Source organism: Thunnus albacares, chromosome 9 (assembly GCF_914725855.1).
Source record: "Thunnus albacares chromosome 9, fThuAlb1.1, whole genome shotgun sequence".
Taxonomy (NCBI): domain Eukaryota; kingdom Metazoa; phylum Chordata; class Actinopteri; order Scombriformes; family Scombridae; genus Thunnus; species Thunnus albacares.
In genome coordinates this window covers 3,103,110-3,119,195 of record NC_058114.1, presented here as the reverse complement: position 1 = coordinate 3,119,195, position 16,086 = coordinate 3,103,110, and the positions used below count along the sequence as shown (strand labels likewise).

Here is a 16,086-nt window from a genome sequence, read left to right as displayed (position 1 = left end):
ATAACAGATCTGACCTTAAAAAAGATGGCGGCCGAAGGCAAAGAAAGACAATAAAGAGATGAGAAAAAAGTTTAAAAGGAAGATGATCTAAAGACAACATTACATAAAAGCAAGTCTGTAAAAATGGGTTTTAAGAAGTGATTTAAAAGAAGTTACTGATTCTGAAGCCTTATCTCTAAGTCGAAAAAGCAACAGTCACCTTTAGATTTAAGCCTCAGAAGGGGCCCCAACCTAAAGATCTAAGGCTGCGGGCTGGCTGGCTCGTACGGGGTCAGCATATCTGTTACGTAGCTCAGAGCTTCAGACCCAGACGTGCTTTAAAAGTGATCAGTAAAATCTTAAAATCAATTCTAAAACAAACAGGGAGCCAATGGAGAGAAGCCAGAATCAGGGTGATGTGATGTCGTCTGTTAAAACCAGTAAGAATAAAAATATGATAATGAATAAATACAGTAAATTAGAAATAAAAGCTGTGTTTTATCTGCAACTGTAGTAAAGGTTTATTTGATAATTGACTTTTATTGTCTAAAATAAACAAAACTACACTGATTTTTAATTGTAATTTACCAACAGTTGACAGTTTTTGCAGGTAGATTCACATGACAGACTTTTCTAGTTTTTACTCACATTCAAAATACATTCAGCCAACATATTTACTACAGTATGAGAACAGAATTAGTTGATATAAAGGCAAAAAGGCTGTTTTGACCACACAACGTCTCTGCTGATTATCTGCAGCTTTGCATCGTCTACTTCAGCAGTATTTTGTGTTGTAAATGTATTTGTACTCGTGTGTGTGTATATGTCATGTTTGGTGGCGTTCCTCTGGGCGTTCTCCAGGACTTCCAGAGGCAGCTGGTGGAGCCCGCCGGCCTCCCGCTGGTCGAACGTCTCACCCAGGAGGTCCAGGAGCTGAGGGAGAGCTTGGTCCAGCTGGACGGCGGTCCCCCGGCCAGAGGCCCCGTCCTGGGCCGGGACCGACCCAACAGCGGCAGGCAGCCTGAGTTTGGAGGTGGGCATCAGAGAAGCATGGGACAGTATCTGTAACAACAACTGGGAGCGGTGGCGGTGGTGTTGGCGTCCGAGTGGAGCGAATCACTGTGCTGTTGGTGTTTGTACTAATTTATAACTGAACCAAGGAGAACTAATGGGTGAAATACTAACACTGAACATTTTTATTGTAACAAGTGATGGAAACATGATGGATTTTGGGGAATTCGCCTTGTGTTTGGCTTCTAACTCGAAACAGTTAACGTTGCTTCTTAACACTGATGACAGAAATGTTTGTTGAAACCCTTAACAAGCAGCATCCCCATGTTTTGGGATGATATCCAGTTAAATTCTTACTCAAACTTGACAAAATATAATCATAATCTATCTGTGGAAACTATTTTAGGATCCCAGTTGTATATTTTGTAACAGGAGTCCATAGAAACCAATGAAATTCTAAAAAAAAAGGCTTAAAAAAAACTTATATCTTTACAATATTTGAGTCTCTGTAAATTGGTTCAGTATAATTCTGACCTTTTGATAGTAAAATCAACTTTTTGATAGAGTTCTATTTAGGAAGAGACCAGAATTACGACTGTAATTGAAACAGCACAAGAATAATAATTATTTTATTTTCGGTACGTCTTTTACTGGCTTGTGCACAAAAACAGTTAGTGCTTGTTAAGGGGTTGCATGTGTGTTCAGTTAAAAAAAAGAAAAAATCAACAAACCAAACAGGACGTAGCATCATGTTTGAGGTTTGGAGAAAAAAATATAAAAATAAATACAATATATAACTGATAAATACTGATAACTAATTACCTGATATTGCAGAAATCTGTACATCAAATCTGTAAAACTTGTTTCCATCAGAGACTTAAAGTCTGAAAAACTGCAGAATTTCTTTTTTTTTAAATTCATTTTGTAACTATAACGTGTTTGTCTCATTTTGGATCAATGCTCTTCACGTTAACCCTCCTGGGTGACGACCAGTTTGGAAACAGCTGGAAAAATATAATATTTTAGTGCAGTTAAATGTGATTTTTGCACAATTTTATTCATTTGCTTTGTTAAAAGTATCCCAACATATTTTCTATTTTGTATGACAGATGTTGTCATGCTTTGTATTTTGTTAAGATATATGTTTATGTGTGTCAGTCTTAATATATTAGTGTGTTTGCATGTTCAACAGCATGAAGGAGCCTTTTTTTTTTAATGCTGTAAAACTGTATGACAATTACTGGAGATTATAAATATACAAGCATATTCCACACTGCTTTTATTAATATAATTCTGTATCATTACTCAGTTTTCAGCTGTCTAGATGAATGTTTTCTGTTTGCTTCTGTGATTTTATGAGACTCGGTGCAGTTCAGCAACCATCAGTTGCATCTTTCTGGTTCAATATTCATGAATATGATCATAAAAAAACAAGTGTCACACTGGAGAACAAGTACAGTAAGTATGAATGTTTTTTTCCTCAGAACAGAGGAATGTAAAAATTAAAAGAAAAAGAAATTAAAAGAAAGTTCAGCCACATTTGTTGCATCGCTGACATTCCTGCACATTTTATTGGATTTTTATAAACGTTTAGACCCCAAAATGTTACTGAACAGTTCAATAAATATACCTGTTGTATTATGCATGTGTGATTTCAGGATGTTTCCATGGTTTATACAGTTCAAGTTGCCCAAGTTTCCCTTCTTCCCCTTCTTATATAGTCACATCCTCATGCTGCATCTCTCACCAGAAAAACCTAAAAAAAAAAAAAACACAGTAACTTAAGCACAAAGTCCAGATTCAGAGGAACATTCATTCTAAAGCACAAAAACTACTCACAATTAATTATATTGTTATGCTTCACCTCACAGTCACAGCGACAGGATTTTAATATTTTAAAACATGAGTTCATGAATTCCCCCAAACACAACGTCAAACCTCGCAGCACATTCAGCTGCTCAGTTATATATTTACTTTAAATGTCATTTTCATGCATGATGGTCTAGATGCAGTTTGAAAGAATTCTTCATGCTGTTAGGAATAATTCATTCTAGTAGAAAAAATCACTTTATATTTAGAAATCCACCAAATGTTCAGCTAAAAACAGTCACATTTAAAGATGCTGATACTGAGGAATATCAGAATTAACCTTTTAAAAACCCACCGCATGTGATTTCAGTTTAACTGTAGACTGTATACTTCTCTTAAGTTGTTACAAACCTAAAATTCACAGAAACAACAGAGATAAGACGACCTCATGATTATATAGATATGAGACTAAATTCAGGTAGTAATGTGACCTACAGTAGGCTGTTATAGAGCCCAAGAACATGAAAAACACATCTATTAACATGTAAATATGACGATGATGATAATAGAAGCCGGTCCTGCTTTAACCTTTTGTTAATTTAATCAACAGCACATCCAAGAAACTTAAAGATTAACTTTATCACAAATATGTAAAATCTCACATGTTCAGGAAATCACCCATAATCCAGTTCTGTTCTGTTCATGTTCATCAGTCCTGAAAGCAGCTTCTTATATAAAATTAAATCCCAGTTATGACTTGAATGTGTTCATTATACTGCAGTTTAGACCACAAATACAGTGCAGTAACTAACATGCAATGTTTAGCAGATCAGTGAACAAGCTGTTTATATGAACATACAGTAAAACTATATATATTTATATATATATATATATATATATATATACTGTAGTCTGAGTTACAAACTACCAAGATGATAATGAAAGTGAAGAATGTCAGCAGGTCAGCTGGACTGTATGAGGACTGTTTCAGAAATAAACAGATGTTTTCTCCGTGTTGACAGTGTTGCTCATTAAACTGGTTGCTGAACTGCACAAAGTCACAAAATAAACAAGTTCAATGTTAAAATCAGCTGTTTGTTTATATGATTTCAGTTGTTTATTATTTCTTCATCTTTCTCTAACTTTCCTCTGCTTCCTGTAGAGCTGACCTCAGAGGATGAAGACGAGGCTGACGACGATCTGAACAGCGAGTACACTGAGAGCGTTGATGAAGAGGAGTCCAAGCTGAGGGTCCAGTCACTGGCGAACAACAAGGTACGAACATCTGGATCAGCACCGATGTTTAATGTCATGTCTCAGTCATTTATTTTAAACACCCTTTTAATTTCTACTTTAGTGCTACTTTCATATTGACAAGTTGATTGTTTTCTTCTAATTTTAAATATTTTAATATTTATAAATACAATGTCTGTGTGTGTGTCGTTGAGGAGGCTACAACTGAACTTCATTGTGTAATCCTGAATTAATTAATTTGACAATTAAAATGAACCTTGAACCTGGAATGTTAGCAGCTGGGTTTTCTTCAAACTCTTTGGACTTAATTGTTATTATTATTATAATTAGGTCTTGTAAAAATTGTAGTTTTAGTATTAGACATTAAATGTTGATTGATGTAATTGTGCGGCTATGAAATTTACAGTTAGTGTGATGTACTTTCAATTAAAGATTCAATTAGAGATTCAGTTTAAGATGATTTACATGACAGATGATGCATCCAGTAACTTATAATTTGCTTGTGTAGTAAACTAAGAACTCGGGGGGTTCTGGACTTATAACTCATCAATAGTTCTGACTCTGTGTGATCAGGGTTCTGGAGGTCCAGGAAAGGCTTCGTCCCAGGATCTGTTGTTTGAAGGTCAGGGGTTGATGGAGGTCAAACAGCTGGTGGAGCAGAAGAGAGCGGTGGAGAGAGAGCTGGGAGAGCTGAAGGCTCAGCTGGAGAAGACCGGCTTCTCCTCGCTGTCACAGATGAGGTAAAAACATTCAGTCAAAGGCTCAAAATATCCCAAAAAATCACATGAAAACACCAAAACAAATTTGTGTGTGAATCCGAAGCCTTATATATCTTCTTCCTCTGTAACATAGAGCTCCATTTTTGTCCAAAAACTACAAAAACGCAGCAGTCCTCTCAAAAGCTCTCACAATCCCAACAGATCTTTCTTAATAATTGTCTCATATATGCAAAAAAAAATGTGTGTTAACAATGTGGAAAAGTTTTTAAAAAACACTGTCTGTTAAGATGCGACATGATCAATATTTCAAAGGTTGAACAAATCTAATTTTTGCTGGTCCAGGTATCATTGGATAATTCGTAAATCATTTTAATTCAAAAACCAAAAAACGGTTAATCTTCACCATAGCAACGGTCGCTGAGGATCATGGGTATGCTAATGTAGCCGCTTCCGCTATCGTACAAAACTGACAAAAAATACTTGGTTTCTAAACCAAAATTGCACGGTCTTTTGAATTTGGTTTTCTGGATTTTGGGAAACTAAAAAGAAATAAATCACGTGATTTCGTTTTTCGTTTTTGGTTTAAAATGAAAAAAGGAAAAAAAACGATGTGACTTCCGTTTTTGGTTTCAAACGCAAAAACGAATTGGCTGAATGTCCGCGGACCTGCTCGATATTCAATCCAAAAAGGAATAACGATAAAACGAATCAGCGAAAACCAAAAACGGGCCGGGTTTGATTGGTTTTTCGTTTTTTGATTCTGACACCAAAAACGGTTTTTTGTTTTTTGTTTTGAAACAAATAACAGATTCACCGTTTTTTGGGTTTTGAATTACAAATGAATTACGAATGATCCGATAATACCCGGACCGCTGCTGATATGACTCTATTTAATTTGACTTTTATACAATACCTAGAAAAAATCTCAAGATATGACATTAGAGTCGGGGAAAAATATCAGTGTAATGTGTGATTGTGACAGACAGTGTATAGCATCATTCACTACTTACTATGGGATATTTCATAAGTGATTATATATAGAGATATGCTAACTGGCTGTTAAAGAAGTGGTTATGTTCACTATCTGTCAAACACTCTCTATCATTGTAACATGCATCTTCTACAGGAATGGGAAGGATATTGGTTGAGAACTGAGATTACTTCCATAGCTGCGTTTTCTGTCATTGTTAGTTTAGCTGGTTTGTTTGTCTTGCTTTTCTCTTTTTCCCTCTTTTTTGCTTTGTTGTAATGCTCAGATGGCAGAGTATACGTAATATAATGTAACAGTGTAATTTTAAGCACAATAAAAAATAAATTAAAAAATCCCACACACACCGTCCTGCTGCCAGAAGTACTCACTAGAGCACAAAATATGGATTAATCCGCTACTGAAAATAGTCCCCAACTAATGCACTATTTCCTCCTGTTTGTAGTTAAAAACTGCAGCGACCAGCTGTTTTAGTAAATTACTGAGCCTATTTTAAACATTCAACTATATATTTGTGAGCTGTTTTTAAAGATTTATGACTATAGGAATCAATGAGCTTGTAGCTGAGTGTCACAGATGGACTAATTGTTGACAAAAAGGAAAATATAAAGAGCTGAGAGCTGCATTAGTTCATTTTTTGGCCACTAGAGGTTATTTTTAACTGTCTGTCTCCGTCCTTCTGTTTTAAAGGAAAGCTCTGTTCAGTCTGCGTTTGGAGAACGAAGATTTAAAGCATCAGCTGACTGAAGGGCTGCAGCCTGACAGTAGACAGAGTGATGAGCAGAAGGTGCTGGACGGCGAAGAAGAGGACGAGGAGGAGGAGGACGAGGAGGAGTTGGATGTGACCATAGAAGAAGAAGAGGAGGAAATCTCTGAGCTGTGGGAAACCTGGGATGGTGAGCTGTCTCTGTCTGAGGGGAAACAGTCCCTGAACAAAATCCAGACCGATGAGGAGCAGAGGACGAAGAGAGCCGACAGACCTGAACCACTGCACCTGCTCACCAGCTCCTCACAGGTACGGGAGTCCAAACTGGACTGTTTTTCTTTAAGATTGGTACGTTTTTGAGGACTTTTCATTGTAAGAAATGTGTTGTTAAAAGAGTGATCCTTAAACAATGTCAAACTCACAGCAGAAGCAGAGATATCATCTTTTATTTCACACATTCTGCTTCTGCCTACATTACCCACAATGCAACTGGAGATTGGTGTATGTGATGCTAATAGTGGCTAATGTAGCCTGGAGCAGCACTCCACACCCTCAGATTTTTTTTTTCTTTTCAAACTTCAGCCCCAACTGACTCAATTGACATCATCAGTGACATCATCAGTGACATCATCAGTGACATAATCAGCTCCCTCTGGAGACACAGAAGGCTTTATACTAGTTTTTACGCACACGACACCTGGAAACACAAGCTGAGGTGGGACATTGGTGGAGTTCCCCTTTAAAGCATGAAACTGTTACTTAAGTTTCATGAATTTCACGATTGTCCACGTAAGACAGCTTGAAGAACACTTTAAGATCTCTAAATATAAGAGTTCTTGACAGCAAAATGCAGTTCAGTTGTCTATTTATTGCCTCCCTTCAGTTTTTTTTTTTTTTTGCAGTATAATCAAACAAACAAATACATAAATTAATAATCAATGCAATAAATCACAACAAAGATAGAAATGATATCAAATGTACATTCACAAAAGTATAGATCTTTGTTTGTGAACAATTATTTGTTAAGTTTATATCCCAGAAACTCTACTTCAGACAGAGAATGTCAGCAGAAAAATAATATTAAAGACAGTAAATTAAATTTAAATGAATAAATAAATAAAAGCATAGTGTAAATAATAAACAAATTATCAGGAAGAAAGCTCAGAAACACATGAGGGAGCAAAGACACAGTCGTAGTTTTTGTTGACGTCATTAGATTGTTGAACAAAGGAAACTAAATACATTATGTGAAAGTTTTAGTGGAAAAATTGTCACTGATGAGCTTCATAAACAGACTGTATACAGCAGTGGTCACTCATCCCCACCAACCTACATTTTATCTAAATCTGACTGTTCATTTTCAAGTGTTAAGGCCAAAGTGTGGTTTGAGGGGAAAGTTTGACCTCATGTTGCTGTAGATGAAAGGTCAGACAGTGCTGATCCTGAGGCGCCTGAATATCTGTATGAAATATCATGACATCGTTTTCTGTAGTTGTTGAGATGTTGTTGCTTTGAACCAAAGTACCAACGAACTCAAGAGAGGTAAAACTTGTTCCTGAAAGTTAAAAAGTAGGATGTGAGATTTGATATAAGATACACATGTCACAGTGTTTCTGTCTCTTCCTGTTTGTCGTCCAGGAGGAAGACCTGGACAGCGAGCGGTCAGGTGGTCGGCAGCAGGCCGCCGTTGCCTCGGTGACGGTGGAGAAGGCGGTTCGTCTGCAGCAGCAGAGCAAAGAGCTGCAGGAGAGACTGATGGTGTCTGAAGCCACAGTTCAGGCTCAGGCCGAGCAGCTCAAAGACTACAGAGAGCTGCTCAGTGAGTGCACAGATAAAGACTCACTTTAAAAGACTTATTTTTATAAACTATTCAAAACAAACATATCAATAATCCAAACAGGGCCTTTAAAATAACCTGACAGCCTTCAACTGGCTGAAACACTGGAATAAAGCTCACTCTTCTTCTTCTTCTTCTTCTTCTTCTTCTTCTTCTTCTTCTTCTTCTTCTTCTTCTTCTTCCTCGGTGTCTCTGCAGCTGAGACGGCCGTGCAGCAGGACAGTAAGCAGATCCAGGTGGACCTGCAGGATCTGGGCTACGAGACCTGCGGCCGCAGTGAGAACGAGGCCGAGAGGGAAGACACCAGCAGCCCAGGTATCCTCCTCTCACAGAGTCTGTGGACTGTTTCATGTCTCTAAAGATTCTGATTTATATCAACTTCACACAAAGAAATTCATCCAAACACATAATATTAACACATTTTAAGATAACAGGTACTTCTGCTGCTGGGTTGTTGTAGTTATTAGTAGAGGGCACTAGAGGGCAGCAGAGGAAAAGTCAGCAGCAGCATCAACTACATGATCGGCTTTTCCTCCATACTGAACCTTTATTTTCATTCCCACTCTTCAGTCTGAGTTGTTTATAATAATAATCCTGTTTTTAATAGTATTTTTCAAGTGAGCAACACAAAGTGTGAACTCAGCTACAAGCCTGATTTATCATTATATTGATTAAACAAACATATGAAACGGTCAGAAACCCAGAATACAAGAAAATAAATCATAGAGACGCTTATAGAAATATTCAAATCTTTACTGATAATTACTCATAAATCATTCTATGAAGGTTTTTCACATAAAGAAATCAGAAAAATAATAATGGCAACAAACTTAATTTTCATAACAGCTTTTATACATCAGATGTAGATGAAAGTACTTCATATAAACTGGAAAAAAAACATTTAAATAGATGCAAGAAACTCATTTTTGTCCCTTTTTGTTCCTTGTTCTGTTTAGTAACTGCTTCTGATTAGTTTCTTTTTTCTTTTTATGTCAGAAATCCCACTAAAAATAAATATAATAACATTAAATATACCATAACTGATATGGATTATTATATGTGTCAAAGAATAATCAAAAAAGTATGTGATAAAACACTTGACTTTAACTGGCTGTTTGTTCCCTGACAGAGTTTGATGACCTGGAGATGTGCACGTCTCTGGACTGCGGGTCCCAGTGGTGGCCCACCACCAGCAGCAGCAGCAGCTCCACCTTCACTAAAACCACCACCCAGACCTCAGGTTACGGAGACGAGGCGTCGTCCCTCCAGCGCCTGGTGGAAGACCTTCGCTCTCAGCTGTCCCGCTCTCAGAGCGTGATCCGCGGCCTCCAGAGCCGCATCCGCTCCCTCTCCACCTCCAGCGACTACGGACCCTCCACACCCCGCAAGGTCAACTGGTCCTTCCAGGCTTCGCCCTCCCAAAGCGGGGCTGAGGACGACGAGGGCTGGCAGTCATCCGACGGAGGTCCGCTGGCTTCGCCTCGTCACCCTCACCCGGACAAGAACCTCCAGGAGCTGGTGTCCCGCGTGGACGCGCTGGAGGACCAGCTGAGGAAAGGAGGCAAGAAGACCGTCGGCGAGGAGGGAAAGTCTGCCACCTGGCCGGGGTGAGTGTTACATAATTACAGCAAATACAGAAGCTCATTTTTACATTACTGTAAGTCAAGAAAAAAGTTTAAAAAAAGACAAAAAATATTCTAATACAACAAATTATTGAATTTGAAAAAAAAATATATAAAAAAAATGAAGAAATTCCCCATGTGAACATATTCATGACAAGATTAGATACTTAATTATGTTAATTACTGAATAAGTAAATGACATTTTCTGTCATTAAATTGCTGTTTCTGTATCTAAAATGTGTTTTGTAACAAATAGAGTAAAGGGTGTAATTCTCTGCAGATATTTCACATTAAAAGCCTCCTGGGAAATGGAGGGATTATGTCCTTTAAGCTGCTGGATGTTAATGTGACTGAAGCGTTGAGTTGTACTGATGGTATCTTAACAGCTACCAAGATGATTATAGTGAATAAAAAATAGTTTGACTGTTTCTGTTGTTGTTAGTGCTGTAGAAATGTACATTATTCTGAAATTAAAACAAGCTGATAACAAAATAAGGTCAAAATAGGGACATTTGTACTGAAATTGTACTCAAATATACTAAAAAATCAAGGAGAATTTGTAATAAAAGTCTCTAATATAAGTCAGTTTCACATATGAAGCTGCTCTGTCACATTTAATAAAGACCATAATAAAGAAAAAAACGAACTTTTACAGTAGATAACATGTCTGCACAGTGATCCATTAATCACTGCAGGCATTAAACGCTGTCTGTCTCCATCAGCATCAGTCTGTGTTAATCAAGCGGAGCCGCAGATGTTTTCATGTACACTCGGCCGCCTGACGGTCAGAGGGGATTAACTGACACGAGGTTTCGGGAACACGCTGTCCCGTTTGCCATGTGTGACCAAAACTGTAGCTACAGTGAAGCTTCATCACTCATTTAGATGCTGAATCAGGTCCTGAAAAAACACATCACCGGCCTGAAACAGAGTCATCTGCTGAAGGAGGAAAGTTTCTCTGAGCTCACTTTTAAATCTCAGTTTAACACATTTAACCTAAGAGCATCATTTGTGACATCACGACTAGTGAATACTGATAACTAACCTGATATTCACCAAAATGCAGAAATCTTAACAAGCAGCATCCCCAATACAAGCTTTTTTCACTTTTTGGGATGAAATCCAGTTAAATTCTTTCTCAAACGTGACAAAATATAATCATAATCTATCTGTGGGAACTATTTTAGGATCCCAGTTGTTAATTTTGTTTGTCGTTTTAAAAACCAATGAAATTCTTTAAAAAAAACGGCTTAAAAAACTGTACAACTGTACAATGTTTGAGTCTCTATAAATCAGTTCAGTATAATTCTGACTTTTTGATGGAGTTCTATTTCACACAGGACCAGACTGTAATTGAAACAATGATTTATTTTTGGTACGTTGTTTCCTGGCTTGTACACAAAACAAGTCAGCGCTTGTTAAGAGGTTGCATGTGTGTTTAATTAAAAAAAAAAGGAAAAATCAAGAAACCAAACAGGAAAGTCTGAAAATCTCCAGAATTTCTTCATTTTGTATCTATAACATGTGTTTGTCACATTTGATTTTAACCCTCCTGGGTGATGACTAGTTTGGAAACATGACATGTTGAATCTGTTACTTTATTATGGAAAAATAGAATATTCCGATATAAATCTTTTATTGCATCAAGTCCTAAAAACACATCAGTCCATTAGATCAGCTGTCTGAAACTCCTCCACGAGATGCCGGGTTCAATAACTGTTCATTCTAATATATTAAAGTCCTTCAGATGGATGTTCTTCTCGTCTCTCGTCATCCACTAAAGGAGGAAAATTTCTCTGAGCTAAATCTCACCAACGAGCATCATTTATGGCATCATAACTAGTTTGGAGCAAATAGTGCAACTTAACACAAACTTGAAGCCTCCGGTACAAAAACACTGAGAATTAACTTTAAAGTGAAGGAGGAAACATCTTGTGTCCAGCAGGAAGGAGTAGTTAAAGGGTAATTGAACTACTTTTTGTGGGAAAACCATGTCACCATCCTCCTCCAACATGTCAGGAGATGATCTTTAAATAAAGAAAATCTGTTCCTCACATCTCAGGATGATACTGCAGAGTGAGTTACAGACACTGAATTAAAAATGTCTCGGACTGTTGATGTAGACACAATTATATTTAAAGAGGGCAGAGTGACATCTGCTATCATCAGGCATTATTCATTCTCCAAACACATTGAAGCAGGTTTTCCTGTCCACATGTGGAAAAAAAAGGATCCATATAAGCTTCAGATAGTCAGTAGTCTTTAAACCATGTGTGTAAAACTTCTAAACAGTGAGAACCTTTACATGAAATACATAATATTAAAAAACAAGACAAGACAAACAAGTGACAATTGAGCAAATGTCATAAAGACTCTTTTCATTGGAACAATTTACCATTTTTATCAGAAAAAAATACTTTAACCAAACAGTTGAAGAGATTTCCAACGAGTCGTAGAATAGAAATGAGGAATTGTGTTGTTTGTTTTATAGGCTATCAGCTAATAGGGATTCAAATAAATAAATATTCACAAAAACATCAATTACAGTGACTCATTCATTCATTTTGCCTTCATTATGTGACTGATATTTGTGTCCTTCTCTCTCTGCAGTCAATTCGACTCTCTGATCAAGTCTCAGGCCAGAGAGCTGTCTCACCTCCGCCAGCGGCTGCGAGAAGGTCGAGGCGTCTGCCACATCCTCACCCAGCACCTGGGAGACACCACCAAGGCCTTCGAGGAGCTGCTGAGAGCCAACGACATCGACTACTACATGGGCCAGAGCTTCAGGGACCAGCTGGCTCAGAGCAGCGCGTTAGCTCAGCGAGTCAGCGCCAAGATCAGCGGACGTGAGTTTTATTATTTATCTTTCTTTACTGGTGGACGGTGACAGTCACTAACAGGCTGTCTGGAGATGAATCTAACGTGTAATTGAATATGTGAATAAATTATATAACGAGCTTCAGTAAATTAATTATATAAATGTTGCTTTTCCCAACAGGAGATCACCCTGAAGATCCAGACGAGAAGACAGAGCTGCTGGCCATCCGGTCAGTGCTCATTTATTTATTTATTTATTTATTTATTTATTTATTTATTTGTGTGTCTGTGTCGTGTGTGTCTGTGTTTGATTTCTGGTGCGGTGTCAAATTTTTTTGCATAACAGCAGACTCACATGTCGGTCAATGGAAAGTACGGCCGATGTTTTGCTCCTCGGGGCAGAGTAATCAAACGCTGATCCGATAACGAACCAACGAAGGTCCCACCGACCAATTAATGAGAGAGCTAATTGGTTAATTAATGAGGAGAGGAGAGGGCTGGATAGACTCAACATAACAGATAGATGTCACTCTGCATGTCTGTCTGCGTGTTTTGCATCTTTAGAAGCTTTGTTTTACACATCTGTAATTTCTTAATCATTTCGTGTCATTTATAATATTGGTAATAATTATAGAGAAAATAGAGACAAAGTTCATGGACTGTTATATGAGTTTAGGTGTTTGCATTGAGTTTAAATGCAGTTGTTGATTTTCAGAGGTGAATTTTCTTCATTTAATTAATTTAAGTAAATATTCATTAATTAATAATTTATCAGTGAAAAGTTGTATGAAAAGCTTTTATCTAGTCGGCCATATCTCTAACAGACTGCTTATACCTGCTACTATATAAATAAGAAATAAACAATGTTACAACACATAATAAAGTAACAGACTCAACATGTCAACATCATAGAAAAAAATCTAAAATATAATTATAGAAAGAAAAACAAGACACAACCATATAGACGAATGTTCGCCTACAGACAGATTTCTCTCTAGCTTACACTCGCAATTAATTGGAGTTAATTAATTGGAAGTGTACCAGCTGAACATTGTCCATATCTATAATTAGTAGCTAATTAAATATTCTTTTCCGGGAGCCTTCCTATGAATTTACAGTAACTCACATCAGTTCTTTCTAGGAAACTGTAGGAAACTGTAGTTCATAGAATAAACCTCCACCCATCACTTCATTACCCAGCAGCCATTGCTAACGCCATGATTACAACACACATCAACAAAATAATGTTTGTGTCGTGTAATCCTGTGCTAACGAGGGAGAAAAAAATGAGAAAATTTCTCTCTTTTCTGCCTCTTGCATTCGTCTTTTATTCGTCTTTTTGCTTATAAACGATGTCACGTCTCGTTTCCTGCTGCTGGTCGCTCTCGTCGGGCCCCAAAGCAACTTGTTATGACGTTAGGGGAAGCTGCTGTGATGTCACCGCATCGTTATAAAACCACAGAGTCCTCTGGCGTCACCACCCTGCAGGGCAGAGCCATGATTGGACCACCCTCCTCCTCCTCCTCCTCCTCCTCCTCCTCCTCTTCACCACCACCACACTCGCTCTTCCAAACCCTACAACTCATTAATTTGTGGCGGGTAGTCGTGACCAGCAGGGCACAGCTGATGTCACAGCGAGGACCTTCACTGTCCGGTCGATCGGTCAGCTAATTAGGCAGACGGTGAAAAGAGAGAAAGAGAGAGACAACGATGACGATGAAGGACAAACAACACGAGTGAGATCAGTAGTTATACAAGAGGAACAGAAAGTCTGACGTCCTGCTGCGGAGATCTTTGTTCAAGTGATTTGTTATCGTTAGAGCTGAAGGGGGAAACGCCGTGTTGTCATTCAATAAATTAAATCATTATGTAACATGTGAAAAGTGTCGACTCTGCAGCTCTCTGGAGCGTTTTAGCCTCTTTCAGCTCGTTGTTTTGGTTTCGTGTCACATTCAGTAACTAAAGAGCTGAAAGGAGAGTATTTTTAAAATGTTTAATTCTGTATTTGGATCTCCGTAATTACACAAGAGAAACAGGAAGTCAGTCCTACCAGACCTGCTGACATTGATCTGTTTGTGGACTAAACTTAACTTTATTTTAATAACAATAATAATAATAATTTTAATAAATCTCATCTCTGCTCCATCAGAACACTTGAATATATCTGAGCAATTGAACATATTATGATATATGAATAACTTCCCTTTTTATTTATTTACTTACTATTTTAATCACTTTACTCTTTGCACACTGTAATATTTGACTATATTTAAATATCTGTCTTTATGTTACTGTTGTCGTCTATAATTTAATGTATTTGGCTGCTGTGATGATTTAATTTCCCTCCGGGGATTAATAAAGTCAATTATCTATCAATTAGCTTCAATCACACAAAATAATAATAACAAAAATGAAAAATGATTTAAAATCACACTGTATTATTGGGGGAAAAAAAGGTTGAAAAAGTAAAAACATAAATCTGAAAATGAGTCAAATTATTTTGCAGATGAAAATGTAGAAATTGAAAACACAATTCATCTGTTTCTGTTTTAAAGAAAGAAAGAAAAATATTTATTCTCTGTTGTGTTTCCAGCTTGTTCTTCTGTTTCTGAGTCTCCAAAAACTCAATGAAGTCTGTTTTAAAGTTTAAGAAATAAATTAACTGGCAGAGGATTGAACTTTTATGTTTTTTACTATTAAAGGAGGATTTCATCTAATTTACAAAAAAATCATATTTTCTCCTCTTTGTATCCAGCTGTGCATCAATAGTTTCAGTTTTTCCTGCCGACACTTTCACATATTTATAATATTTATAATTATCTTATATAATATGTCATTTTTTTTTATTATAGTTATATATTTAAACCTCCGTGTGAAGTTTTCTTCAGCACAAAGTTGTTGAGCGTAAATAATTCTTCAAACTGTCTCTTCAGTCATTTTTGATTTAAATGTCATGAATATTGCAGACGACTGTACGTTCAGGTGTATTTCAGGCTGAAAAGCTTGTGGCCATTTCTTTCTTCACGGATGAGTAGTGACGGATGTCCTGGATGTTCACTCGCTAATAACACGACACCTGATTCTGTTTCATAACACGACTCAGCGATGATGAACAGAAAACAAACAGCTGCCTGTACAACGGAAATAATACGACACTTTGTAAACCTCTTAGTCATAAATGAAACATGATTTTTTTTTTTTAGATAACGAGCGAAAACACCAGTTTGGTCCTTTGAGTTGGACCAGTGGTGTTGGGTAGAGGAAGGTGAGCGTTGGGTCAAACCCCGATAAACAAACAATGCTTTCTGATTAGAGATAGAGAGACATAGAGAGAAACAGACAGA

General features: G+C 37.3%; 1 protein-coding gene across 8 annotated transcripts in view; it reads left to right on the top strand.

Annotated features, from left to right (window-relative positions):
• The window catches only part of LOC122989413 (phosphodiesterase 4D interacting protein), a 110,357-nt gene that overhangs the window by 73,309 nt on the left and 20,962 nt on the right, over positions 1-16,086 (top strand). For 6 of the 8 annotated variants that reach the window (XM_044362283.1, XM_044362282.1, XM_044362281.1 and 3 more), the window contains 9 exons: positions 841-1,012; positions 3,959-4,074; positions 4,627-4,793; positions 6,451-6,775; positions 8,105-8,285; positions 8,502-8,618; positions 9,433-9,910; positions 12,536-12,771; positions 12,924-12,972. In XM_044362283.1, the coding sequence (XP_044218218.1) occupies positions 841-1,012; positions 3,959-4,074; positions 4,627-4,793; positions 6,451-6,775; positions 8,105-8,285; positions 8,502-8,618; positions 9,433-9,910; positions 12,536-12,771; positions 12,924-12,972 (1,841 nt within the window). The remainder of the gene's footprint in view (positions 1-840; positions 1,013-3,958; positions 4,075-4,626; positions 4,794-6,450; positions 6,776-8,104; positions 8,286-8,501; positions 8,619-9,432; positions 9,911-12,535; positions 12,772-12,923; positions 12,973-16,086) is intronic. The other 2 variants (XM_044362284.1, XM_044362278.1) reach the window with 1 other exon arrangement.